This window comes from Streptopelia decaocto (assembly GCF_964273445.1).
Source record: "Streptopelia decaocto genome assembly, chromosome: 3".
Lineage (NCBI taxonomy): Eukaryota > Metazoa > Chordata > Aves > Columbiformes > Columbidae > Streptopelia > Streptopelia decaocto.
In genome coordinates, this window is record NC_138656.1 from 66,342,637 (window position 1) to 66,368,982 (window position 26,346).

The window sequence follows — 26,346 nt, forward strand, 5'->3', positions numbered from 1 at the left end:
CATTTCCAACCCAGTTATTATGCTTGTCTGTCTAGCTTCCTGCCTTGACATAGCACAAAGTGAGTGTATCTAAACTGAAACAAAAGGGATGCCTTCTGCATAGCTGACTCCGATGGCTCAGTAGGCAGTACCAGTGCAATGTGAAAGTCTGCCATAAAGAGGCTTATACTATTTCAAAGCTATAAATGAAAAGAAATTGAGTTCACATGCTGCAGTGAAGCAAATCAAAATCCATAACGTTCGTATTAATTGCCAAAAGCAGATAGTGCCTGGGAAGCGGAATAGAGGGTGGAAATGCAATAAATCTTCAAGCTTAAATTTGGAAATGAGCCCAGGTTTTGGGGAGTTAGAGTCTGGTAGGACTTATTTTAAAAAGTATAATTCTATCAGGAAGAAAATCAGTCTGAGAGCTATATTCTAGATCTTTGTTAATTTTGCTTTGGCGTTTAGCCAAATATTGTTAATTGAAGCTCTAAGAACTATTTCACTTACTTTAATACCCACAGAGAATTAAATGATCTTTTTTGTAACAACCAATGCTCTCAGACTTTTTTTGTCTTGCTATTTAAAGAAAAATTGGTACAATATGTTTAGAATCTTTATTGAAAAACCTAAGTGAGGACTGAAAATAAGCCAGAAATATATAACTAAGTCAATTCAGTAGTTTGCCTCTTTCTGTTATGGGCTACACAGGAGTAATAGTGCCAGGAACACTATTTATCCTGAAAGACTTTAAAATAACTACTAAATTAAAAAAAACGGAATTTAAATGTAATTTTGCCTCCATTTTAATTACTTAATGGAAAAAAAACAAGCAACAAAGAATCACAGTACTCTTCGTTATATCTAATATAATTGTACATTCTATTTAGGATACAAATATACAGAAACATTTAAACTAATAATACAGTGATTTGGAACCATTCTAGGGCTTTTCCAGATTAATGAAATGTCAAAAAGTGGTGAAACATCACTGTGCAGTGATGCTCTACTAATTTCCTTTTGTGATGAAGATGCAGCAGCACAACTCCCGAGTTTGCAACACGTGAGTTAGGTGAAGTAGCTGATGAACGTAGGTGCATGCACAGAGAAGGGAGTCTAAACCAGCAGTTGTTTAGCAATACAACTTCTGTTGCTGCATCTAAGTATCAAATGCATATCAAAGTCCTGAAAGAAGTTCATGCTCTGAGAGTCAGGTAGTCCTACAAGTCTTAAGCTGATGAAAAGCTGAATGTTTTCTCACATAAACGGCGTGACGATTTGAGTGTACATGTGTTAGGCAGCTGTTGTGTTGTTGTTTTGTTCTGTTAAATTTGCAATAGGAGGAAAGAGAACAGGAAGTGACATGAAAGGATTTGCATTATTCCAACAGCAAGGGGAAAAAAAAAATAAAAGAAAGAGAAGTAAAAGTAGTGGAAAAAAAAATCTCTCATTTCCCTGCCAGCGCTTGGCCTCTCCTTTTCCACTTTGTTTTTCCTGCCATCTAGGCCTCACTGCCTGTTGTCTCCAGTAAAGTTGTGCTGCCTACATGTCATTAGCTGGGGTGGCTTTATGGACTGACCAGAAAAGTTGTTAAAAAAAAGTTCAGAAAGTTAATAGTAAATATGCTGCGAAGCCACAAGATGTCATTTGCAAGACTTTCTGGTGCTGCTAAAAGTTATATATTTTATGCTCTATGAACAGTGTTTCTTCTGTTGAGAAGAGGGACAAAGGATTATGGTGTTTGTACTGAACCATTTGCTCAACGTTTTTGCCCACAAGCCAAAAAAGGAAGGAAAAAGCAGAGGGATAATATTAAAATGAAAGTATACATGTGCATCGAGAATCAACACAGCCACACAAGCCAAGTTTTCTAAAAGAGGTATAGAATACATTCACAAAATCAGTTTTCTGCTGCTATAGCTTGTTATTCTCATGAGCAGAGTCCAGATTTCTTATTTTTAAATATAACAGCCTGAACTTCTTTGCTTTGGCTGGTAAAGTTATACAGCCGAGGACAGGAAAGTGAGCTGGTTCTAAAGATATTCCTAATGGCATTACATGGATTTTCAAATCCTTATTTTCCGTTTATATTTCCATGAAGATCCAACAATTTCTTTTGTCCTGTTCCAGACAACATCCCCAGAGTCACGGTACACATAAGTATATATATATATATATATATATATATATATACACACACACACACACATTAATTGTTTGCCAGACTGTTCAAATCACATATGACACAAATCCTTGCAAATCTGATAGAAGCAACAGTTCAAACATATCAGGGCTTAAAACAAGCCCAATTTCTGATCTGCTCTCAATTTGATATAGGATGTACGTCTGTCCAGCCTAATTTACTTGAGTTATTTTCTAGTAGCTTAATTTGAATAGCTTTTTTTAGGCCTAGTGAGAGAAGAAATGGGGGGAAAAAGATTGTCCAGGTGACAGCACACATAAAAAGAGACGCTGACTTGTCAAATCCTGGACCAGGTAAGGTGTCCCTGGTGAGTCCACAGCACTCAGGTAAGAAAGTGCAGCAGTTGCTCTGGCATTTTCACAGAGCTACTGTTGGGATTTTACTTTCCTGCCTTCTCCTGTGAAGGCATTTGACATATGGCTCTAGTGTTGCTCAATTACATATCTCTCTTCTACCTCACTTAGCATTTTTTATTTATTTGTCATTTCCCATTTTTAACTAGAATTATACTTTATTCATCCTTCTGCGTAGCCTGATGTTATTAATTTTTATCAGGGAATGGAAAAAGTCTAGTCTATTATTTGTGACGAGAGAAAGTTTAATCAGTGCAGAACCTGGCTGAGAATGAGATATGAGTGTCCCATTTTAAATGCGTTGATTGGTCACCAAGTTTTTTCCCAAGTGCTGAAAATGTGTTTAAAACTATGCCATTTGATTAACTTGTAAAGTCTGAGAGTAGCTAGCAAATTCAATTATGGATTCAAATTATGTTACTAAATTGCCTAATTTTAAAAAGTGATGAATGAAGTGCATGAAAAGAAAGGGATAATAAAGGTCTAAAGAGGAATTGGCAAGGACTCTATTAATTAAACCTCAATGAACATGTGTATCTTTGTTATGTGAATAGGTGTGCAGGTACAAATACATTGGTGTGCATCAAAAATCCAACTTTACATGAAGTTTGCATTAAGCCGTATTTCATTTCCCACATATTTGAAATTCATTGAAATGCGTGTTTATCATGGTAAAAGGTATTAGATACCTGCTCATAATATTGCAACAAGCAATAACTGTGTTAGGACATAAAGGTGTTCAAAAGCATATTGAATGTCTATGCAAAGTATAATGGTATCTGGTCATAATCATAGCTTCTTTTGGTTGGGTCAAAGACCGAGATTAGGGAGGGGTCTCCAAGAACAACCAGGTAAGGTGTGGGGATAATATGCCTTCTATGAATCCCTGAGCTGTAAATGAGAGTATGGGGCACACACTTGCAAGTGCTGTACCCGCAGACCAGCTCTCAGAGGCACCCACAGCATCAGCATTGACTCCACAGGGGTCATATTGGGCCCTGCCATAGCTGAGGAGCAGGAAGACAGGAGGTGACTTAAAGCTGCAGAGTCGCTGCAAGGACTCATTGCTCTTAATCCTCTGCTATAGCTTTCACCACTCGGGATCAGGCCATATTTAGCTTTCTGCTTTCTGTGTTGGTGAGGTTTTATTGCCATCTCCTTTTTTTCAAGGATGGGAGGCATCTGCTCCAAGGCAATTGTTTGAGATGAACACTGATTCTGATGTGGATTTTCATACACCTTTGTATATGAGACCTCAGTCTCTGTCTACAGGTCCTTTCCTGCACTGAGAAAGGGCTTATACACATTGTCTTGCACACAAACCATGGACCAAACCTATATCTGCATTTCCAGTACATCTGTGTTTTAAGTAGAAATAGCATCTAAGAGCTGAACAGCCCTGTGGAGATATACAGGTATCTATCGTTCTTCAGTAAATACAAGCTTAGCACCTTTGTTCAGCAGACTAGATCAGCATCTACACATCAGCCTTTTTCATCTAGCTTTTTTTTTTTTCCCCCTGCAGAAGCTTATTCTCATCAATTGCTAAAGAGCTGGCACACTGCCCTGCAGCTGGTGAAGAGTACCTGCTTGCATGCCTGTGAAGCACAGAGCTAAATCCTCAGGGACAGCTCTTTTCTGACAGACATGGTGTGCAAGCTTCTGCAAACACTCAATTACGTTTTCAAGATGAGAGATCAGAATTTCAAAGGTTGTCATGAGCAGACCTCTGTTTAAATTTCAAGTATTTTCAGAAAATAAATTTAGTTTTAAAGGATTTATAAGAAATAAGAAAAAGTGGAATGCTTCAAGTCCCTTGTGGGTGAAACTTAAATGACAGCACAGGGTGAGGAGATACAGTGTGATCTGTGATGTGGGTCTTTTATGTGATGGAGGCTGGAGATTAAGGGAGGGGCACAAATTAACAAAGCAAAACAAATAGTTCTTGTCAAAAACAAGTAGAGTCAGCTTTTGTTGTACAGGTCATACATTACTCTAGCCAAACATTCCCCAATTCAGAATACAACTCTTGACTGATAAGAGTATCACATAACAAACAGGACAGTTGGTAGCCTGTGAAAGGTTGCTGGCTCCTGTCAAAAGAGTCCTTGATTCACCTAGTTTAAAAGCAGGAGCTTTCCCCATAGTCACTCAGGCATCCCTGCTTCCTGCTTCAGAGACTCCATCTCCTGGAAATAGCCTGTCAGGTCCCATCTGTTTTTGTGTGAAGCTGCCAGCCCCCTGAGAGAGGGTCCTCCACTCCCATCTCCTGTCTGATGCTGGAAAACCAAAGGGGAATAACCTCTGCAATCTGCCAGAAATTGGTTTTCTGAAAGCAAGGACTTTGCTTCAGGGAGCTGCAATCTACCATACTTAGAGGAAAATTAGTTTTCTAAGTACAGTGCTTTCTTCTGCTGGTTGCTTCAGTCCTCCATCTTTGCCTGTGCTGCTTCTCTTCACGGTGCAGCTTGTGGGAACTTAAGCTTAAATAACTCATTAACAAGCAAAATCCGGAACAAAAAAATTCTTATTACAGCACGTATTGTGAAGAGAGGGAAATGACGGCAAAGTAACTTTCAGACACTCCTTGCCATTGCAATGACAGTAAAACTTTGCCAGAGCAGGCTAAGGCTGGTATAATTAACAACTGTTATATTTGTCTGTACCTCGAAAATAATTAGCAGGTGTCCTAGTCGATATGACAGATTCATTAATCATTGGAAGCATTCCTTCAAATTGATTTATCAGTCAAACAATTGTGTCCTCACTATTGCTGTGTAAAGGGCAATAATTTTACACTGTGCGTTATAAACATAGATAAAATGACATCCTGTGCCCCAAAGGACTTAGTGTCTAAATAACACCAGGCAAACATAATTACAGCATAGGGTAAAATCTGAGAAGAAGAAGGATTTGACACAAGAACAAGGCAACAGAGTGTCTCAAAGAGGTTTTTGGAAGAGAGAAAAGTTGCTAATTGCGGAGGGGTTGTCAGAAAACAAACTATAAGTGGCACAGCTAGGAAGAAGGTTAGGGTGATTGCCATCAGAACATTTACATAAATTCAAATCTTTGAAGAGCTTTAAGGCAAAGCAGAAGGCTTCAGGGTGATTCAGCAAACATCAAAAAAGAAGGTGCAAGAAAAATAACACCATTTGGCAGGAAGAGCAAGGAAGACAAGAGATAGGTTACAGAAATAAAGTTGCAAGTATAAACCAGTTTTGGAAGTCCAAAACTGGGCTCTTGAGAAATGGTAAAAAGAGAAAGGCCTCACAGTATAATGAGTTAGAGCATCCACAGTGAGCAGAGGAAGAAAGAAAAGTGACCTAGTGTGCCGCATGGAAAATTTTCAGAGGTGAGAAGGAGGGAACATTCAAGAGGTTAAATGAATCCGTATAGATGGGTTTTCTTCTAGTTTTTTGTTTGTTTGTTTTATTGATTTTGGCCTGTTTTGTTGTTGTTTTGCTTTGTTTGTGGTTTTATTTTATTTTTTTAATTTTTCCTCCTGGAAAATTAAGCAATTTACAGTTACTTAAAGGATGGCCCATTCTCAAACAAAAACTATTTCTCACATGCCATCATTCAGACCAGAGTACAATATTGCCCAGTTAATTTGTTATTGGAACTGAGTTACTTTATGGCTTCTTCTGAAAATCATTCATTGGCAGAGTTTTGATGTTGATGGACCACTCAGATCTTCTGATGTCTATGTAATGTCTATATAACAATGTCTTTGCTGAATTTCCACAAATTAGTATCCAGACAGCTCAGGCTGGGTCTGAGGCTGAATACAGCCAAAAGAGTGACACAAGACAGAAATCTTGACAATTTATTCATGTGTCATATTTATGTTCCTCAGCACATCATCTGAAGATCTCTTCTATATAGACTGGAGTGAGCTCTGCTTCATTCATTTCTAAGAAATACTGTAACTGTGAGGCAGTCAGCCAAGTTAAATTTTATGAAATCATTGTATAGATACACACACATAAATGTGTATGTATGTTGTATATATGTATAGTCTTGCTTCCTTCTGAATTTGCTCTCCTTTGCACTGTCTTTACCCTGCTACAACACAGAATCATACTACATCTATTTGTACTTTAAATCTTGAGTTGTCTTGAACTGTTGAAACTCTCTAATGTCTCCATGGAAACTTGATAGTTCCCAGAGAGGGAGGGAAGATGTTACTATTGTTTGCAATATTTTTACTCAAGTTGTCTGGGCAGAAGAGGGATTTTTTTTGCCTATACTGGATGACAATGTCTTTTGAAAGTCTCTGTATACACCAAAATGATGCAAAATTTTGTCAAATATCTACTCACAAGGTAGGCAATGTTACTGAAAAGCAAACCAAACTCTGAAACATTATGATAATTAGTACACAGTTGTGCAAAAGTATCAACAAGCAGACGCTATTTGTATGGAAAAGCAATTACAAGAGGAAAAATGTGAGTCTGCAGATGTAGCACATATTGCTTTCCTATTGTTTTTATGTAATCGGTATCGTTATGCTACCTAATGACACCAATTATTTAAAAATTAAGCACACAATGCTACATACTTCATATTTATTATATTCAGATAGAGTTGCTATTTGCAGCTCTTCGGGGCCAGACATCCTTTAATAAATTCTACATGTGCCTTCAGTATTTTCTCTAGGGTTGTATTTTTTTAATGCTTACACTTTTAGTGGGGAATCTCAGATATAAAAAATTAAAAAGGTCGATTTTATGATGAAACACATGAGCCTGGATATTCTAAATGGCACCCTAGACTGCAGAAGCTAATTGCTTTTCGACAGAAGAACTCTCCTAAGTGCTCATGCTGGAAACAGGTTCATGTGAAAAGCAGGATGCATCTCTGCTCTGCTCCCAGGCCTGCTGGGATTTGCTGAGATGAGTGACGCTGTGAAAAATAGAAATCACCTGGAGCCTCTTAATATTATAATCAAGTGAAAACACAATTACTACTGTCTTAATCCATCTGTCTCTATGCATCCGCTTCACTTCCAATCACCTGCTTTAGTCACAGGTGTATTATTATGGAGATGGTGTTGAAAAAATCCAGTGCCATGTATGTTCCAAATTGCTGTCTGCTCTTCCATGGCAGTCTGTCTGTCTGTGTAGCTTCAGTGCAGTCATTTGTCAGGAAGGAGAGCAAACAAAGGCCCCATATTGCATGAAGTATAGCCAAAGTGCCTTTGTATGTGGGGGCTGGCTGAATTATGCCCAGGTTTATGTTAATAGGTTGCAATTTTGACAAGTGCCATTTACATTAAATGAGGGTGAAAAAAAAAATCAAACAAATGTACTATATTCTGGTAACTCGTGTAAAGCTCAGTAATGTTCAATAGATGCTATATCACGTATCTGGAATGCTAAGGTAGCTTTAGTAAACAAACATAAATTTATAGCATACAACAGCAGTTCTACAAAGACAATCTGGCAGTATATGACACTTAGTTTCTGATTTTACCCTGCAAGAGAATTGATATCCTATGTGATCAAATTGAGAGACAATAATTATACATGACAAAATCAAATTGCAACAACAACAGCATCAACAGTGAGGAAATAACTGTAACAAACACCACTAGTAGTAACTTTTAGTTTAGAAAAAGAAAATGCTAACTATACTAAGGTAACGTTTTCAAAATTCAGTAGGTGAGCCATAAAGAGGAATGTTGAATGGTTTAACAATATAGACACTTACCATTTCCAGCTGATAAGTTTTTCATGTGAAATTTAAGTCTGTCAGTCATTCTTTGAAAAAAAATTTTATTTGAATTTCAGCATTAGATTCTGATGTGTTATCTGCTATGTACAGAAAAATACTAGATTCTAGGATTCATATGAAAATTTTTTTCATATGTAATCACAGAGATTCTTAAAAGCCATTTTCAAATGGATTTTGGAATGGATTTTTGAAGGTAATGGTGGATGGTGGAAAACAATGTTAGGTTCTTGTACATCTGCCTAAAATATTAAAAATAAAACTCAAAAAAGAGTTAGCTTTTCAGGCATGATGATAAATTAACCTCTGTGTTCATGTGAACAAGCCATGAGTTAAGGTTCTGTAATCTTACAGCAGTTTAGCATTGACCCAGTATTTAAACGACATGAAACGTTAAGCTACTGTGTATTAGATGCTGAATGTTCTGATATGACAACTATATCCTTTCAGATTCTACTGTAGTTTTAGTGCTCCAAACACTGCTTGCATTTTTCCAGCTGGCATTGTGTTTGGGACAGAAAATACTCCTAAAAGCCTTTTGGAAAAGTGCTATTTTTTAATTTCAGTGAAGTTTTTTTGAACACCTGAAGTTTGGGGAAGAAAAAAAAAAAGCTCCTGAATGATCTATGCAGCTGCATAAGCCAACTCAAAATGCCACTGAATCACTCTATGAGGTGGTTAATGGTCTAATCACTTTTCATACCCTCTTCAAGATTCCCCCTGAGACTTGTTCAAAGCTTCCTGTGCTGAGTCGAGCTCTCTTAGGAGCTGTGGATCAAACAGAGCCTGTTGCTATCAAGTGTGCTCACACTGAAGAAGGCATCTTTGCAAAGTTTAGCCCTAAATTCAGAGGTGTTCTGAGATGAAACTCCTCAGATTAAACCCTGCTCAAATGCAGGGCACTAGTTCACTCTGCTGATGGCAACTGTAATCTGTTGCTCTCCCTTGTCTGGAAATAGGTGTGATTAGTTTAATTATACTGGAGATACATCAACTATTGTTATTATGCAAGTTGAGATTACACATCTACCACCATCCCAGGTGATTCTCAGTAAGTGTGCAAAAGGATAATACCTTCGTATGACTTTGTAAATGAATATGTTGGGTATTTTTAGTTTATGGATAATTACACAAGGAAAAAAAAAAACAAACCTTCTCATCTCTTTTTCTTTCTCATCCTCTTCTAGATTGTTTTAATTAAAATGAATCAGCAAGCTTAAGGAAGCTGAACAGCTACACAAAAAGAGCATTTAAGGATACACAACACAATGTACTGTGGTGGGATTTTGTTTGTCCCTGATACTGAAAAATCATAGGATTAAATGGCTGCTACTTCTGGTAATATTTAGGCTCTTATAATCACAATGAACCTCCCGTTGGCAGTACTATTTGCAAGATCAAAAAGAGACTGAAAATGCAGCACATATTGCTTACCTATGTTTTACATACAACCAGTATAATAATTTTTAATGACACTAACCCCTTTCAGTCAGCCAGAGCTTCACAACTCGTAAGGTGTAAACACGCAGACAGCATTTGGAAAGGACCTGATACTTTCGAAAATGACAATTTGTTTAGCTCATGCAGTTTTCATTCCTGTAAAATTTGCTGCATCGTTATATTCTGATCATTGCAGCAGGAAGCAATAATCATGGCAAGAAAGAGCTAACAGCCAGGGGAAAAATCATTTTCTTATGACACACAGTGATTTTAGAAACATTTTTACAAAACGCAAAGCCACTGAAACCTAAAATGCAGGTTCAGACAGAGCACAAAACAATGATTTAGGAGATTAATGCTTTTGAAGACGAAATCAATTCATGCAGTGTGTAACAGAAAATGTTTGCAAGAGTCCACTGCAATCTTTGAAATGTATCTGGGTTACATATTTTGTACAGTTGGTATCTAGCGGCAGCGAAATTTCTGCCGACATCTCTAAGAGAATCAGGAGGCTGCCATCTGAAAATGAGGCAAGTACCACCAGCTGATACAGCAAATGCCAAATGGCTATTTAGCAGTGCCAGCTCATGCTAGACTCACACAGGAAAAAATGTCTTCCTCCCCCTTCTCTCATTTGTATTTAAATCTTCAGGAAAATAAATCACTTCCTAGAAGCAGGGATGGAGAAAGCAGTCTATTATTCCCTGACAAACCACAAAGTATTGTTCATATTGACAATCTGTTTTGTATAGGCAAGCTGCAGAAGCAGTAAATCCTATTAACCTGTTCAAAGTCAAATGAAGACATTTAGAAAACAGAACAACTATTACGTGCAGTGGTGAAAGAAGACTATCTGAAAGAAAGGTTAAATGAATGCACCAGCTATTAGATTATGCACAGTTACAACTGGAAAATCCCCCCAAACCTTTCTAGCACCTGCTCTTGCCCTTCAGGATATTAATTATACTCCCCTAGTCGAAATAGATGACCACTCAAATACTACCCTCTGTTCTGTCAATGCTAGTTTTCAAGGTAAAAAGTCAATTTCGTGTTAACAGGACTACTATGGAAAAAGCTAATGTGATACTACAGTTTTACTAAGGCACATTTCCTCTACCCAAAACATATGGCATTTTGGATGTGCAGACCACTCTGGAGATTTACTGTAATTATGTCATGAAGTGCTTATTGTTATAGATTCGGCAGCCTTTCTGCGTCTCTACCTGCTTTGTTCAAGAGCAGCTGCTAGCTCCAAGCTGTTGCCTGCTTCCAGCGGCAGAAGTTGAATGAAGGAGTGCTTTCTAGGGAAGACATGTTTTGAAGCAGACATACTGACAATAAACCAATTCAGAAGGGAGGCATAACATTGACTGGATAAAAGTTGAGTAATCATTCTATGATAATTTACTGAAACTGGGTGCAATTTGCTTTAAAATAAAAATTCCCTCTGCTGCTGCTGTTGGACTTGGAGGCCTTTAACTGGTAAAAGTGTGGCATTTGCTTTTATGAAGTAGCTGATCTTTGGAGATTCATTAAACCTCATTATTTCTACTTATGCATAAATGACTATTAATACTTAATGAATGAGAGGAATGGGAAGAACAGGATTGTCTGAAGCAAGGCTTGACAGTCCTTCTCTTCCATCTACTCTCCCTGCTTGTCATGACTGAACACACTGAATTCAATTACTAGGGAAAGCCTTGGTAATCTCATGGTAAAATGGTGAGTGCTTCAGATGGGACTGACAGGCATTGCCTTGATTTCTGTGCCTTGTTTTGTCCAACCTTTGAGAGAAGAGTATGTGGAAGTGGAAATGGTTAACTAGTTAGGAAGAACTATTGGTGCAAAAATGTCAGAGATTCCTCTGTTGTGCTCTTGTTACACCCTTCTCGCTGCAAATGGCAGCTATTAATATTTTATTGACTTGAACCTCTGGGGTAGATTCCAGATGTCACCACTTGATCACTGTCTACATATAAGGAAAAATAAATTCTGTCATGTCAATGTTGAATTCCCTTCCATTACAACAATCAATACCAGCAGACAAATGCTTCTATGGTTTTGCAGATGATTTTTTTCCTCAGGTTGTGACTATGCACACGTGACTGGTCTGTTTGCAGAAAACCTGGACATTCAAAAATAAAATAAAGCAGAGGAAAAGTCCCAACATTTCATTATTAATTTGTATACATTAATAAATAGCTATTACCTTTATTGTATTCAGAAAATAATGAAGGCTAAGCTAGGAGAGCTCGAGGGCAGAGTAAAAAGAATGTTGCCTGCTGGGAAAAAAAAAAAAAATCTACTCTATTCATTTTGAAAACATGAATCACTTTATGCTAAACAGTTTCAAGCAGTTGGGTATTGAAAAACTGATATCTCAATAGTGCTGCAGTTTAAGTGAATGGTGCTGCTAAGGAGCACATCTCCAAAGCCCTCCAAACACATCAGTAGTGCATGAATGTTCTCTCTACCTGTCCAACTGGTGCTGAAGATAACATCTATTAAAGAAGTGTTGAGAATTGGCTGATGTCTACTGAGAATATTTGCAAATAACAGATTACTTCTGATTTCAAGGGAGCGTAATTTTCTTCAGTTGGATGGAACAATGACATTTTTCAGTAAAGAATATTACCTGTCATTTAAAATCTGGGCTTCAGGTAGAACCTTCAGCAAATTTACCTCAGACTCCATTCTCCTTAGAATTGTAGCACTGCAGATGTCAGAATACTGAGAAACCTTAGGATGTGTCTGCAGAGGATCTTTCTCTACTGTGCCCATTGTTTTGCGTGCTACATAAACACTAGAAAGTTAGGATTTTTCCTACTGGATTTTTCCTACCTGTTTTTCCCAGCAGTTCATGTTTGATTCCTGGACACCAAGCTGTGGGACCACAGCATGACTCAAACACTAGCTGGAGATCTGCTTAGTGTTGGTATTACTACAGCTCTAGAGAACACAGACTCTAAGTGTGTAATTGCCGTGGTGTTGTGGATGTATATAGACACAGCAGCAACTGAAATAACTCAGAGGCTGTCTTCTGATGTAGAGGCCAAACTGGCTACAACAGACGCTCCTGGTTTGTGCTGTCGCTGCACCTATGCCCAGACAATGCCCGGGACAGCAATAGCTGGTCTGGGGCAAATGCATGACAGGGACGGGACTATAGCAAACGTTAAACATTACGGATTATCATGTGGCAGTTTTTAGGATGTGTTCTGTCCAAGTATAAATGTACCAAGAAAGTCCAGAGCCAAAGCAGCCAGCTAAGAAATTTAGCAGGGAACCAGGTACTGTGTTAATCATCACTTACCTACACTTTAAATGAAGTTCATTGACACTGTTGTTTTAAGACTAAACATTTCAGGGCTGATGCATTTTCCAAAAGAATAATTTTTCTTCAGAAAATTCCATGTTAGCTCTACTTCACACAGAATCACAGAATGTTAGGGATTGGAAGGGACCTTGAAAGATCATCTAGTCCAATCCTCCTGAAGAAGAAACTTGGGTCATCAAAAAGAACATAAACAGTTTTCTGACATTTTTTTGCCTGCATTGAACACTGATTCCAAGGGCCCTAGGATAGACAGTTGCCACAGAAAGCTAGGTACTTATTTTCTGGATGGCAAAATCCTTGTTATGCTGCATCTGCTAGAAAATGAGGAAAAAAGTTAAAGAATTCATAATGTAATATAATTGTTTTTATTTTACACACTCTGAAGGTAGGTGGCATCTAAAAGCTTCCCAGATTTCCATTTTCCAAGGCATAGTTGGTATTTCTAGCGGGCTAGTTAGCTCTACCAAAAGCTACGCGTATTATAGAAATTTAGGATTCTATCATTGAGTACAGTACCTTCAACACAGGTTCAGCTGCAGTTGCTGATGTTGCTCGTTTTTGGTGAATTTAATAGCCCAGATTTTCTCAAACAGAATTGTCAAGACTAAACCTCCAAAACATCTAATTCCACTTTTTCATAGATAGCACTGTAATTTTACGTGCTTGGTTCATCATTTGCACAGAAAGCTGTCCTAACAACACAAAAAAATGAAATGTGAAGTATATGACATATAGTATATATGTTTCAACATAAATTTGAAAGCCTTACCTGAAAACCTGCAACAGTACTGACCTTTTCTGCATTTTTTGAAAATACATTATTCTCCATAACCAAGTGAGGAAGTTAGTTGTGTGTTTTATCACTCCCTCTGTTATAATCAGGAAAAAAATAACAAACCTTAACTCATGAACAGAGTCCTCTTGCTTCCAGAACCAGAGATTCTTTTTGGGGTGTGGAGCTAAATGACAAAATAATATCTGCCACATTTGTATACAGCAGAACAAGGCAGTATTGTAACATCAGCTCACAATCAGCTCAGAATCAGCTCACAAATGGGGTTGATGAACCTGGCACACAACTGAGTTTTTAATATGAAGAGGGATTCCTTTTTGTGTAGTTATATGTTGCAATGGAATACTTATGATTACATAAGTTTGTGTTTATTATTGTTACTGCTATTCTTCTTGATATTATTCTTACATCTACAGCACATGTAATTTGGTTTCTCTTCCATGCAAATCCACTTGTAGAGAATGAAAACTGAAGGGACTAGAGTCCCTGTTCAGAATTCTTCAAAACCCCAGTCCAAGGCTTCTGACCAGCATATAGCTGGAAAGTGTTCACATGCAGGTCTTATGCTATGACATTGTCATAAAAAATGGTAGCAGGTCTGTGCTAATATCAGAATGGAGGAATAATTTAAATCCCAGCTGTGGGAGGAACCAAGTCAGCAAGCCAGCACCACCAGCACACCTAGCCCCAGGACATGCATAAGGCACTGAGCCCAGGGTACCATAATTTCATTTCTGTATCGTATAACTATCTATCCTACGGGGTCAACCAGAATCAGACTCCCCTGTGTAAAGGAATACATATGAAACGGTCAAAAAAATTGTCAAGAAACTTTCCTCAGGCCTCAAACTAATGAGAGTTCAGCTCTTGGTTATCACAATTCCAATCCCCACCCCAAAAAATAACATTCGCTGTTCGCCTTTGCTAGTGCAAGAAGACCTGTGAGAAGCAGAACTGCTTCTTACAGTTTCAGTTCAGGCTGGTGCTGTTACCTTTCATTCCATCAGGTAAAAAAACCTCTATGAGACATGCCTGTGTGTATTGGTCAGGTAACTCTATTTAAAGCTGACTTCTCTCCACTGAATCAGAGCAAACTTGTTTGCAGACAATTATCATATAACTTAGCTTTATATGAGCCCAGCTCATTAAGAAGGGAAGCTTTTAGGGAAATGAATTAGTAGAATTCTACTGATGAAGGTCCCTGCTCATTAAAAAACCGTTTATGCTTTGATGTGTACAATTCAGTTTTCTGCAAGAAGTAGTGAAGAAATGCAGGTAAAATTTGGTAGAAACAACTACAGATAACACACATAGGCATAAAGAAATCTCTTATGGTAATTCTTCAAAACACTAATGACATATGCTCTAACATTATTGTCAAACAGAGGAACAGCAATATGCTGTGCTCTGAGGCAATGTCAAAGATGCCTGAACTTGATGTTGCTCCTCTGCTAACACAACACAAAACTGTTATTAAATTATCACTTTACAATGATTCATACCCTCTTCCCATTGCACTGATTTTGCCCAGTCCTGCAGTGAAAAAGCAGTCTTTCAAAACACCAATCTATCTCATTAAGAAGCAATTTTCCTTCAAGCATTGTGTTGCCTGAGAAGGAAACTCCACCTTAATTAAACAATGTTATTTTTCCCCATTAGGTCTCCTTTCTAACTTATAAATATTCTCACTGCTCTACAAGCACAGGGGGAGGCAGTTTATGTGCGAGGTATGTGCATGAGTGTATGTGTGTGGAAGAGGTGGAGGCTGCTGTCAGAATGGAGATGGGGAAATAAAATTAGCAAGGGTAACTCTGAGTGAGGGCTTTTATGTAAAAGAAGTGCCTCCTGCACAACCAAAGAGGTTTATGTTAGCTAGAAAGGAAAATGGTGTCAGGCATATTACTGCAAATAGATGTACTATGTGTTACTTTTGGTCAGCATAAAGGAAGTAAGGACTGGAAAATTATGAATCCAGTGTTAATTTACTGCCACATTTGAGGGTCAGATGTTTTGCAACAGCTTTGGCTTTTTGCGTTAGCAACATTATCATTACTTCTTTTTTTTTTTTTTTTTTTTAATTTCACACTGTATGTATTTTGAGGACAGGAATGGGATATGCTGGTTCATGAGCAGAACCCAAAGCCTACATCAACTGGTGACACCTCCTAAAAGATGTGTATTATCCATCCAAACTCAGTGAAGACGTTTAATACATACAGGTTCGTAGGTAGATCCTTGCCCTGAATCTTTGTAACTCTGACAAAAAGACCTGCCTGTTTGCTTTTTGAATTTCAACATGGACAAGCCAGGGCAGACTTATGTTTTATTTGATTCCACTCATACTTATGTTGGGACCCATAGAAACACCCTTTTGCTGTTTGCCTCATTCCTAATGACATCATTAGTTAGGCAGCTTTTATTTTTCATGCATTCATATGACTCCACTTTGTTGCCCATCCTCCTTTCATGCAGTCTGTCCTGCTGATACATCCACATGCTTCACACCCACAGCTCGCTTCTTTTAGTCCTGCTCTGTCATTTGCTGGTCTCTCTGGAGGAACAGCTAGTTTTTTTTTTTTTTCTTCCTCTGCTCAGGTCTCATCTGTGTCTTCCCAAGTTAAAAAAAAAAAAAAGAAGAAGAAAGAGAATATATATATATATCTATATATCTAGATATATCTAGATATATCTAGATATATTTCTTCCTCCCCCCCTCACACACACACATTGTTTCCCTTTCCTGCTTTAAAAGCTCTCTGTTCCTTTAACCTCTGCTGTCCTGTTGATGCCCTCCTGATCTCTCACTCTGTGAATCTCAGCTTCAGAGGATCATCCTGCCTCTACATGTGCCATTGTCCTCTCCTTACTCCTGACCAATGCCTCAGTCTAGACTGAGACCATCTGTAATGCTACTGCAGAGATGATTTTCCACAACTTACTTTATCCCTCCATTTCTTCGCTTTAGTTTCTTCCAGTGAAATTCAAATACTCCTTTCAACTGCCAGGCTATCTGTGGCTTGTCCCACTTGGCTTGTCCTTTCCTGTCAGTATGAGGTTGCACCACTGATGAACCGCCAGCTCATTGTAAGCCACTCAATAAATACCAAACTTTTTCACACTTTCTTCTTTTGCTGCCTTTTAGAAGAAATTTCTACCAGATAATGCAAAATTTACTTGTTATTTTGGTTCATATCCTTTTTTAGGGCTTTTCTGTCACTCCTATAAAGAAGCTGACAATGGTCAAACAGGAGGTGCACGGAAACTGCAAACTAGTATTCCCTCTCAATTTTCCTGCCTTTCCCCTCTTTTCTGTCTGTATGGGTTGGCTGGCTTGTTTTGTACTTTGAAGGTAAGTTCTTTTGAACAGGCAGGAAATGCTGCTTTGCTTTGCAATCATACTGTCCTCAGCACTGTTGGGGGCTTTTAAGTTAAAAGCTGTTAGAAACTTATTGGAACATGTGGGTCTAAAGCACAAATAGACAGTCCGGTTAAGAAATTCTTATGAGAGCACCTGATTACTCACTACTCACATCTCCCCACAGGGCATGAGACTATTTAATGTCACCTGTGCTATGCTAATATTAAGGATTTTGAGAGTACCCTATTCTAATTATTATTAATCCTTGAGAGAAGCAGGGAGCATCACTGCTATTCTACTGTTCTAAGTGCTTAAATATATACACAGACCACCTTTCTTCAATATTTGATTACCTTGCAATGTTTAATGGAATTATCCTGGCAATATCTTTCTGAAATATTTAAGAACCATTGTTTGTATAGTACGGACAATAATTGTCATGAATTAAGCACCCTGAGGAAGGTCATACTCTAAGTCTGCAACACAGCAGAGATTTTGAAGCTGGTGTCGTAACTGCATAGCTGTATTATTGCATCTTAATAACACAGTAATGCTTCATGATGTTTTAAATCAATATGACAGCATCAGGGATTCAAAGGTATTATGCATGACACAGACTTTGCAGAACCTCAAATAGTATACATTTACTGTAACTAGTATGGATGGACAATTACATATTACAAACTTTAAAGCATGAAATAATAATTTTAATGATTGCATGAACCATATACTCAAGTATAACTACAGGAAGGAACAAACAGGAATTAAGACTAATGTACAGCATATAAAAGTCAGTGGACAGGATCACTATGAAAATGGTCAATACTTTTGTGTAACAGTTTACTTATAGTTTTATTTATTTGGCATGTAAGTTACCATCAATAATGTAGATACAGTACATAAGAAATGCTTTTTCCCTGCTCGTTTTACTGGAATAATATTACACATTTCATCTTTTCGAAGGCTATAAAACTAAAACCCAAATTGGCTAAGGTGATGCCTTCACATTAGTCTTATTCCCATAACTCAGGCACTTAGTTCCACTAAAATCAATAGACTTGTGAGTGTGTAAGTGAGGAGTAAAAGACAAGCATAATAAATACTTTTAATCCTGTGTTGTCAAATAGATATGTAATTCTGTCACACTTATCTCCAAGGCTGATCTCTTATTTGCATGTTTTCAGAGTTTTGATCTACAAATGGATTTTAATGTGTCTACTTTTGCAAGAACAGCCTTGTGGGAGTGGGGGCAGGTCATGCATAATCAAAGAGTAAAACACAGGCAGAAGGAAGATGCAGAGAATCAAAGCTTCATTTCTGTATGAAATGCAATTACTATTATAATTTCCTTGTATCAAAAAGGCCTTACTGTACTGGGTCCCATCCACATTTAGAGGCTTTTTGAGACATCTGAGAGATCACTATCTGTGCAAATGGTACAGTGTCTTATAAACCAAACACGAAAAATTTAGGCCTGCTTCCCTCTCTGCAGCACTTGGGAAGAGGCACCGAGAGATGAAATAACTTTCCCAAGGACATTGTGGCAGACCTAGACACATAACCCACTGACCTGAACAACAGCTCAGGACCTGAACTAAAAAGATTTCCACCTTCTGAGTGGACAAGAGTTCAATAAAAAGTGCCAATCGAGAAAATTGTACCTAGGATCTGTAGCTAGAATTAGACATTGATGGGTGTAGGTGGCTGTGAAACTGCTAGCGGGTGACCCTTTTTCAGCTGTGTGACTAAAAAGCTGGGATGCATATACTATTTACACACAGAGTCAATGACCACCTTAAGCACTGACATGACATGCCAAGGTTAACAGAGGAATATTCCCTTCACTGTGTCTACCCATGTTACTGCCTTTCCCATGGTGAAGCGGTAGCTATACCTCCTAACTTTCAGGGGTGGGAACTTTCATTCAGCCTTCACTCTGTAAATACAGTAGAGAATGCAAGTCAAATTTCACAAACCGGTAGCAAATCAAATCTCCATTAGAACCACTGACCTCATTTCTTAGCTGGAACAATTCTCTCCAGAGATCAGTAATTTAAGTATATCTATCCTTCATAACCCAGGAGTCCTGAAAATGAAATAGCTTCTCTGATGTAAGCAGCAAGAATCAATAACCATTAAGCACATAAGGACACGTATGAATCTTATGGGTATCCAAGTCATACCATCACCAGATCAGTTCATTTTGGTAAGGCAGGCATGAAGAACAGGGAGAAATGTGGTTGTTGCAGAGCACATTGGATGATCCAGGTGCTCAAGATGCTGTAGCTCTGTAAATGGGACTTCCCTGAGTGAGGAGAGTGGAATGGAGAATTTGGCCCAGTATGTGAGCATAGGGTGCATTGAGGATTAGCTTTATACAACAAAACAAATGAATTAGCTGTGGCTGAAATTATGTATTTAATGATGTATTTAATGCACAGCATTAAATGAATTATTGTTGCTGTCAAAGTGCAACGAAGCTAAGATCTCACCTTTACAGGTTCAGCTATGATATTTGCCAAGAATCGGGGAGGGCAGGAAAGGAGGGAATTGTTCCATAGAAATACCTTCCCCACGTGTTTTCCCAGACCCCAGGGTTTCACACAAAGCAGAACAAATCACACACTGTTCAGTTCCATACAGCTGCGTGCTGCAGGTGGTGCCCTAAAAATATGTTTGTTTATTTTGCAGCACTGCAGGCTCCAAAGCTACTCTTAAGAATGAAATAGATTCCCTTCCCCTGCTTTCTCCCTTCTTCACTCTAAACCCCTCTCTCTTTTTAACTTGCTGGAAGAAGATGGTAAGACATAAAGTGATAGCAATGTGGCTCATTCCCAAAAGCACCAAATGGGAGTTATTAGTATGGAGCACCGAGTAAAACTGAGAAGCATGGTGTGTGACACTAGATTTTGATGAGTACCACTTCAGAGAGGCAACTACTACAATAGTTGAGTGAAAAATCAGTGGCAGCTTTTCACGATAGATTTCCATAAACATGAAAAAAAAAATCAGTGGCTGAGGAAGAAGTAATGCGCTGACATAGGAATGGCTAAAAGACAGACATAAAAGTGCATTATATGGTATTTTTTTAATATCTGTGATGCAAGGATTGATTTACTGACAGGTTCTAAACAGGCTGTAGTCTTCTACCACCATCATCCAATGCACTAAGTGCTTGTGTCATGGGACACAGGAGCTGCTGTGGTTGCTTTGCAGCCCCTGTTATCACTGTAGGGCTTATTCCAGCCCTGCTTTGCATATATAAAAGCTAAATACCCAAATTGGGATAATTCTCGTTTTGTCAGAGCATTTTCTTATACTCATTAGTTCTCAATTTTCCCCCATTTTGAAGACTTTCTAAACCATAAGCATTCAGCTGGTCAAAGTAGAGAGACTAGTAAAATGAATTTTCTGTTACTTCTTAAGTGTGAGCTAAACTAGCAATTTTGCTCAGTTGTTTGTTTACCCTGAGCAAAATCCACTCCTCAGGACTAGCTGGTGAAATATCTGTGTGTCAGGACGTCTGTCTCTCCTTAGTCTCTCTTATGTAATAAACACCATACCACTCTGCATACTGTGCACTCTTCTGATCTTTGGGATCATTTAACCTTCCATTTGCTTTAAATATAACTTCATTTAAGTAGCAGGAGAAGTGAAAATTCTCCAAAATTTCACTCTTAAAAACCAAAAATCTGTGTTGACTTGCACAAAATTAGCAGCAGCATTTGTATAGTTCACAATTCGGTGCTGTTTGTTTCCAGTATGTGTTTTGGAGACTATGAGTATTCTGCACCTCCCTAGCAGATTTTTTGTCTGCAGTCCTTGTTTTATTCCACAGCCCACCCTAAGACTTTCTTTCGAGAAAGTATAAACCATGGGGTGGTTTATAGCTTTTATCTTAGCCATCATATTATTTCCTCTAAGTAATCCACAGCAAATACCACATCTATGTGAAACCTAACCTGTAGCTGGATTCTTTGTGAGTTTACTGCCAAGCTGTACAAGGAACACTCAGTACAATGCTTTCAAAGGCCGATATAAGTAGTTCTCAGTGAAGATGAATGTCCTTGTAACTTTTTATTAGTATGCAATAGGAAGCATACTTAAAATTTGCTGCAGTGCCACCAGTCCATGAAAAAGCCAAACATCAACATTAACTTGATCATTGTCACAAACATACAGAAATACAAATAGAAAGCAAGTAACCAATTTGTTGGTTGCAATTTATGGTTTTAAAGTGCATGATCTATGTAATTGACCATAAAATAAAATTGAAAAGAAAGATTAATTTCTTTCTACAAACTGGAGACCAATCTGATCTCAGGCTTGGGTTTGTTGAAAGCTAATTTGCTCAAAACTAAGCAATATTTGCTTTTCTAACTTTGTGTTATATGTCACTGAGCAGTACCAGATAATTCCTCTGTTTCTCACCACATTTAACATAACAATTAATTTATGCTATCCTTTCTATTAGAAAAGGAACCTCATGCCCTCAACTGGGAAGGTGAAAATGATGTAAACAGTAAAGAAGCAAGCAACAGGTCTGGAAAATTGACCCATGCATATATTGTGTAGCTCTTTACCTATGATAATCACACTTACAGTAACATGAATGGAAATCTAAAAACATCTGTGGTTGGCTACAGCTAATGAATTACCAATGATTTGTTATCCTGAACCATTTCCCTGGCATGCAAAGAATGACCTTACCTAGAAACACAGCTCTGTTTAGGCACAGACACAAAAAACCTTGTTACATCAGGAACACAATTGAGCTTGAATTATGTATTCCTTGAGTTTCTTGTTCATCATTCATTACACACATAAAAAACACAGAAAAATAAGCCTGGATATCTTATTTGGAGGACTTCAGGGTAGGAAGGCTCTATAGGGGGATCTGGACTGGCTGCATCATTGGGCTGGGCCAAATTGTATGAGGTTCAAGAAGGACAAGTGTCGGGTCCTGCACTTGGGTCACAACAACCCCATGCAATTCTTGGAGAAGAGTGGCTGGGAAGCTGCCTGATGGAAAAGGATCTGGTAGTCAACAGCTGGCTAAACATGAGCCAGCAGTATGTCCAGGTGGCCAAAAAGGCCAACAGCATCCTGGCTTGTATCAGGAATAGTGTGGCCAGCAGGTCTAGGGAAGTTATCATTCCACTGTACTCGGTACTGGTGAGCCTACACCTTGAACACTCTGTTCAGTTTTGGGCCCCTCACTATAGGAAAGGCATTGAGGTGCTGGAGAGAGTGCAGAGGAGGGTGACAAAGCTGGTGAAGGGTTTGGAGCACAAATCTGATCAGGAGCAACTGAGGGAACTGGGGCTGTTTAGCCTGGGGAAAAGGAGGCTGACGGGAGACCTTATTGCTGTCTACAACTACCTGAAAGGAGGTTGTAGCATGGAGGATGTCGGTCTTTTCTCCCAAGTAGCAAGTGATAGGATGAAAGGAAATGGTCTTGAGTTAGACCAGGGGAGGTTTAGGTTGGATATTAGGAAAAAGTTCTTCACTGAAGGGGTTATCAAGCACTGGAACAGGCTGCCCAGGGAATTGGTTGAGTCACTACCCCTGGAGATATTTAAAAGATGTATAGACGTGGCACTTAGGGACATGGCTTAGTGGTGGACTTGGCAGTGTTAGGTTTACAGTTGGACTCGATGATCTTAAGGGTCTTTTCCAACCTAAATGATTCCATGATTCTATGAGTTAAGCTTGCATGATAATAATTGTTTGTGAATAAAATTGTAAAGCCATTTTAATCTTATTTACTTATTCATGCTCATTGTGTTGCACCTTTCTCTTTGTTTCTTTTGCACCAGCTATGGCTTGACAAAATTGCAGGTATGAACAATTTGGAGAAAGGGCTGCTTTTGTCTTCCAGACCTATCTACTGCCTTGCTACCTACTTGGTCAGGGTCCCTTTGCTCTGCTACAACACAGTGAGCTGAGAAGCACAAAGAAAACCTGGGATGGCTCCCCTTAAGGGAGGCAGCTGGGCTTTCGGGTGAATCAGCCATCAACCTTTAACACACAGAGCTCACACAGAGATCTATTGAGAGAAAAATATACTGAACCAAACTCACCTGGTATTTGGTCATTTACAGCAAAGCTGGGGGATAGGCAGACGGAAAAGCTGCTCACTTTTTGGGTAGCTGAGGCCCACATTACATATTATTGACTGTCTTACTGCCTTACATTAACTTCTGTATATGGCTAACCAGATTTGCTCTCTCTTTTGCTGGTATAGTTCCTCTTTGGACAAAACAGTGGAATCTCCTGACCAAAAAATTTATATAGAGGGAGTAATTTACCCAGGCACTGGTCCAAATTTAGGTATATAGTAACAGTTTTATGTGCAGTCATATGTATCTTCACCTGGGCATAAACATGTTTGTATCACTAGAGCAAACATTAAAATGCAGATTTCCATTAAATGTAATTAATTCAGTGTTTATGTCATCTTTTCACCTAGGTGAGAGACAACATAAGGCAAACTTATTCGTGCAGGTAAATATGGCTGAAAAACTTATCAATTTCTCCCCAAACAAACTTTTTTAATTCCTCATAAATTTTATGCAATGTAACAGTGGATATTTTTCCTCATAGAAGGATTTAAGATTTCTGGGTTTGATTTTCATATAACAAGTACAACATTGTGTTGTTCTGGGAAGAAACTTTCCCATTCACCCCAAGTGCATATTGACCAATATGACTAAAGAAAAATTGACCAGTTTTGAGCCTGTGAACTGATCAGCACATCTATTTTTACTATTTTAAGTTTCTCCTTCATTTTGGCTTTCCTTTTATATTTAATTTAGCTTTCACAGCAATGGCTGTAACTTCTTATTATGCCACAGCTTATATCCTATAGTGTAATTTGAATGTAACCTGCTATAAATTATTTGTGGCAGGGTCAACAGGCAAAATGGCAGTCAGGAAAACAGAGTGTGTCATGTCAGCAGTTCTCACAGCAATAAACAAGTATGTTGGAGCTCTTTGTGTACAGATGTCTTGAACCAGGTGCAAGGCAACCGAGTTTCATTACAAAACCAACACTTAGAGCCAGGGTTTGTAAATGAACGGCACAATACTCCACTAATCTGCTAATGACTTCCTGGAAGAAGAAATCTAGAAAAGGTGGTGGAAATTATATAATGTGTGAACACTTACTGCAAGGAAGATCTGAAGAGAACTGTGAGCCACTTCTATGTACTGATATTCAAGAAGACACCCCGAGACAGTGATATAGCGATGATCCTCTGGTGCCCAGTCTGGGGCTGGGGTTACTGAGGTCACGGTGCAGCCTGGCCCATTCTCCATCCACCAAGAACGATGCATTGAGATATTAAAGGTCAGAATGAGATCTGTTTCCTGCAAAAGAACAAGTGATGAATTAATGTGCAGGGATGGTACTCCGGCATCAAATGCCTCAGGAAGAGTTTTCACAGAACGCATAAAGAAGCAAAGAGCAGTGATAAAACTGCACTGTCACATAGAAGTTAGTGGAGCTTGCCTGCAGCAGGCACAAGTAGCAATACCTTGGCATGGAGAATAACCCTGCAAGCCATGATCTGTTCGTAGACATTATGGTAACCTAGATTATAGCAGTAATTTCTGTTACATTGCCCATTTTCCTTTGCAAACCACAAGTACTAGCACACGTGCACATTTACACAGCAATGCTCATTCACTCAGTTCCTAGAAACATGGCCCATATTTTGGTGGTCTGATGTACCAAACTCTACAAGAGTCCTTTGGAACCAAAATTTCATAGACTTTAATATGAGTGGGTCACCTGCAAGGAGTTTTGTCTCATGGACCCTGTGAAGCAGACCTGCAGTAGTTCTGCTAAAATATTGGAGAAGATTTAAAACAAAGGTTTTTTTGATGTTTTAATTACAAGTGTTGCCTCTTTGTAACGCCTCCTTCAGATTTCTAACTTCCTAGGAGTCTGTAAGGAAACAGCTAGTGAGCGTTCCTCATCTAAAGATTGCTTAGCTTGTTAAAAAGGAGGGGCATAGAGGCCTGCAACCTTTAACTCCCTTGCAGCGAGTGCCATGGAGTAACTAGTCAGCCATGCTTTCCATTAAGATTGCATTTATAAATAGTTTATAAAGGATTAATAAATGATTAATATACATCATAAACAACACTACAGATATGACTTTCATAAATTATACTTGGTTGCACATTAGCTGAGGGTGTTATACATAGTCATAACAAAACTATGGACTTTGTGGATTCTGTAAGAGCCTACAGTGTTTACCAACCCTTTATAAATTATTTATAAGTGCAACCTCATTGTAAAGTGTGACTATCTAGTCTGTGTGCACATGTGCTCGGTCATGCAAAGAAAATTGCTTTTAAATAATGTCTTTGTGGAGCCAAACTCTCCCCACACCTAACCTACATTTTTTTCAGCCTGTTGATGACATTAATAATTAAGATTCTCATAAAGATTTAAAAATGTAACTATTTAATTAGGTTTACTGTTCCAAAAGGAATAAATAGAATGTCGTTCTGCAGCAGATATGTTGCATCCACATTTCTCTCCTTTCAAAACCTGTTATTTTTTTCAGTCCCACTTATTTTCCCTTTTTTGCACTAACTCATGCAAAGGTAACTCCATCCAGAGAGATTTTGAATAGTGTCATGACTGACATGTCAGTCAATCCGTGATTGCACCTGACACTGTAGTGTAGCTGAATGTTTTTTCTTTAAGTTGTAGTTCCTGTCTAAAAGTTCAGAGCTTTTGTACACTAAAAAAAAAAAATATCAATTATTACCCTGTATAACCATATTCAACTATCAGATGGCAGGAAAGACTGTAAATATTTTTGTGATGAATAAATACTACATTCTCACAACAGCCCAATCCAGCAAGTAATAAGCTGTATAAGTAAATGTATAATGCTTTGCATGAATTTAGTCATGCAACTAACATCAAGCATTTAAAAGTGATAAAATCAACAGTGAACATTTGCATAAACAATATAAATTTTGCAACAGATACATTTATCTACGGCTATAAGTCTTCACCCCCAACAAACCTCTTATTTCTCTGGAACTCTCCCTACCAAAGCTGCTACTCCAGTATCTGTCAGATGTTTCTTGGAAATGGGCATTTTAACCTTACATCCAAGA

At 38.4% G+C, this 26,346-nt stretch overlaps 1 protein-coding gene across 2 annotated transcripts in view; it reads right to left on the bottom strand.

Moving 5' to 3' along the window:
- The window catches only part of NKAIN2 (sodium/potassium transporting ATPase interacting 2), a gene marked incomplete at both ends in the record, with an annotated part of 527,329 nt that overhangs the window by 49,021 nt on the left and 451,962 nt on the right, over positions 1 to 26,346 (bottom strand). The window contains one exon of one of the 2 annotated variants that reach the window (XM_082048727.1): positions 24,373 to 24,573. The exons of the other annotated variant lie outside the window; for it this stretch is intronic. Within the exon in view, the coding sequence (XP_081904853.1) occupies positions 24,373 to 24,573 (201 nt within the window). The remainder of the gene's footprint in view (positions 1 to 24,372; positions 24,574 to 26,346) is intronic. 2 annotated transcript variants of the gene reach the window in all.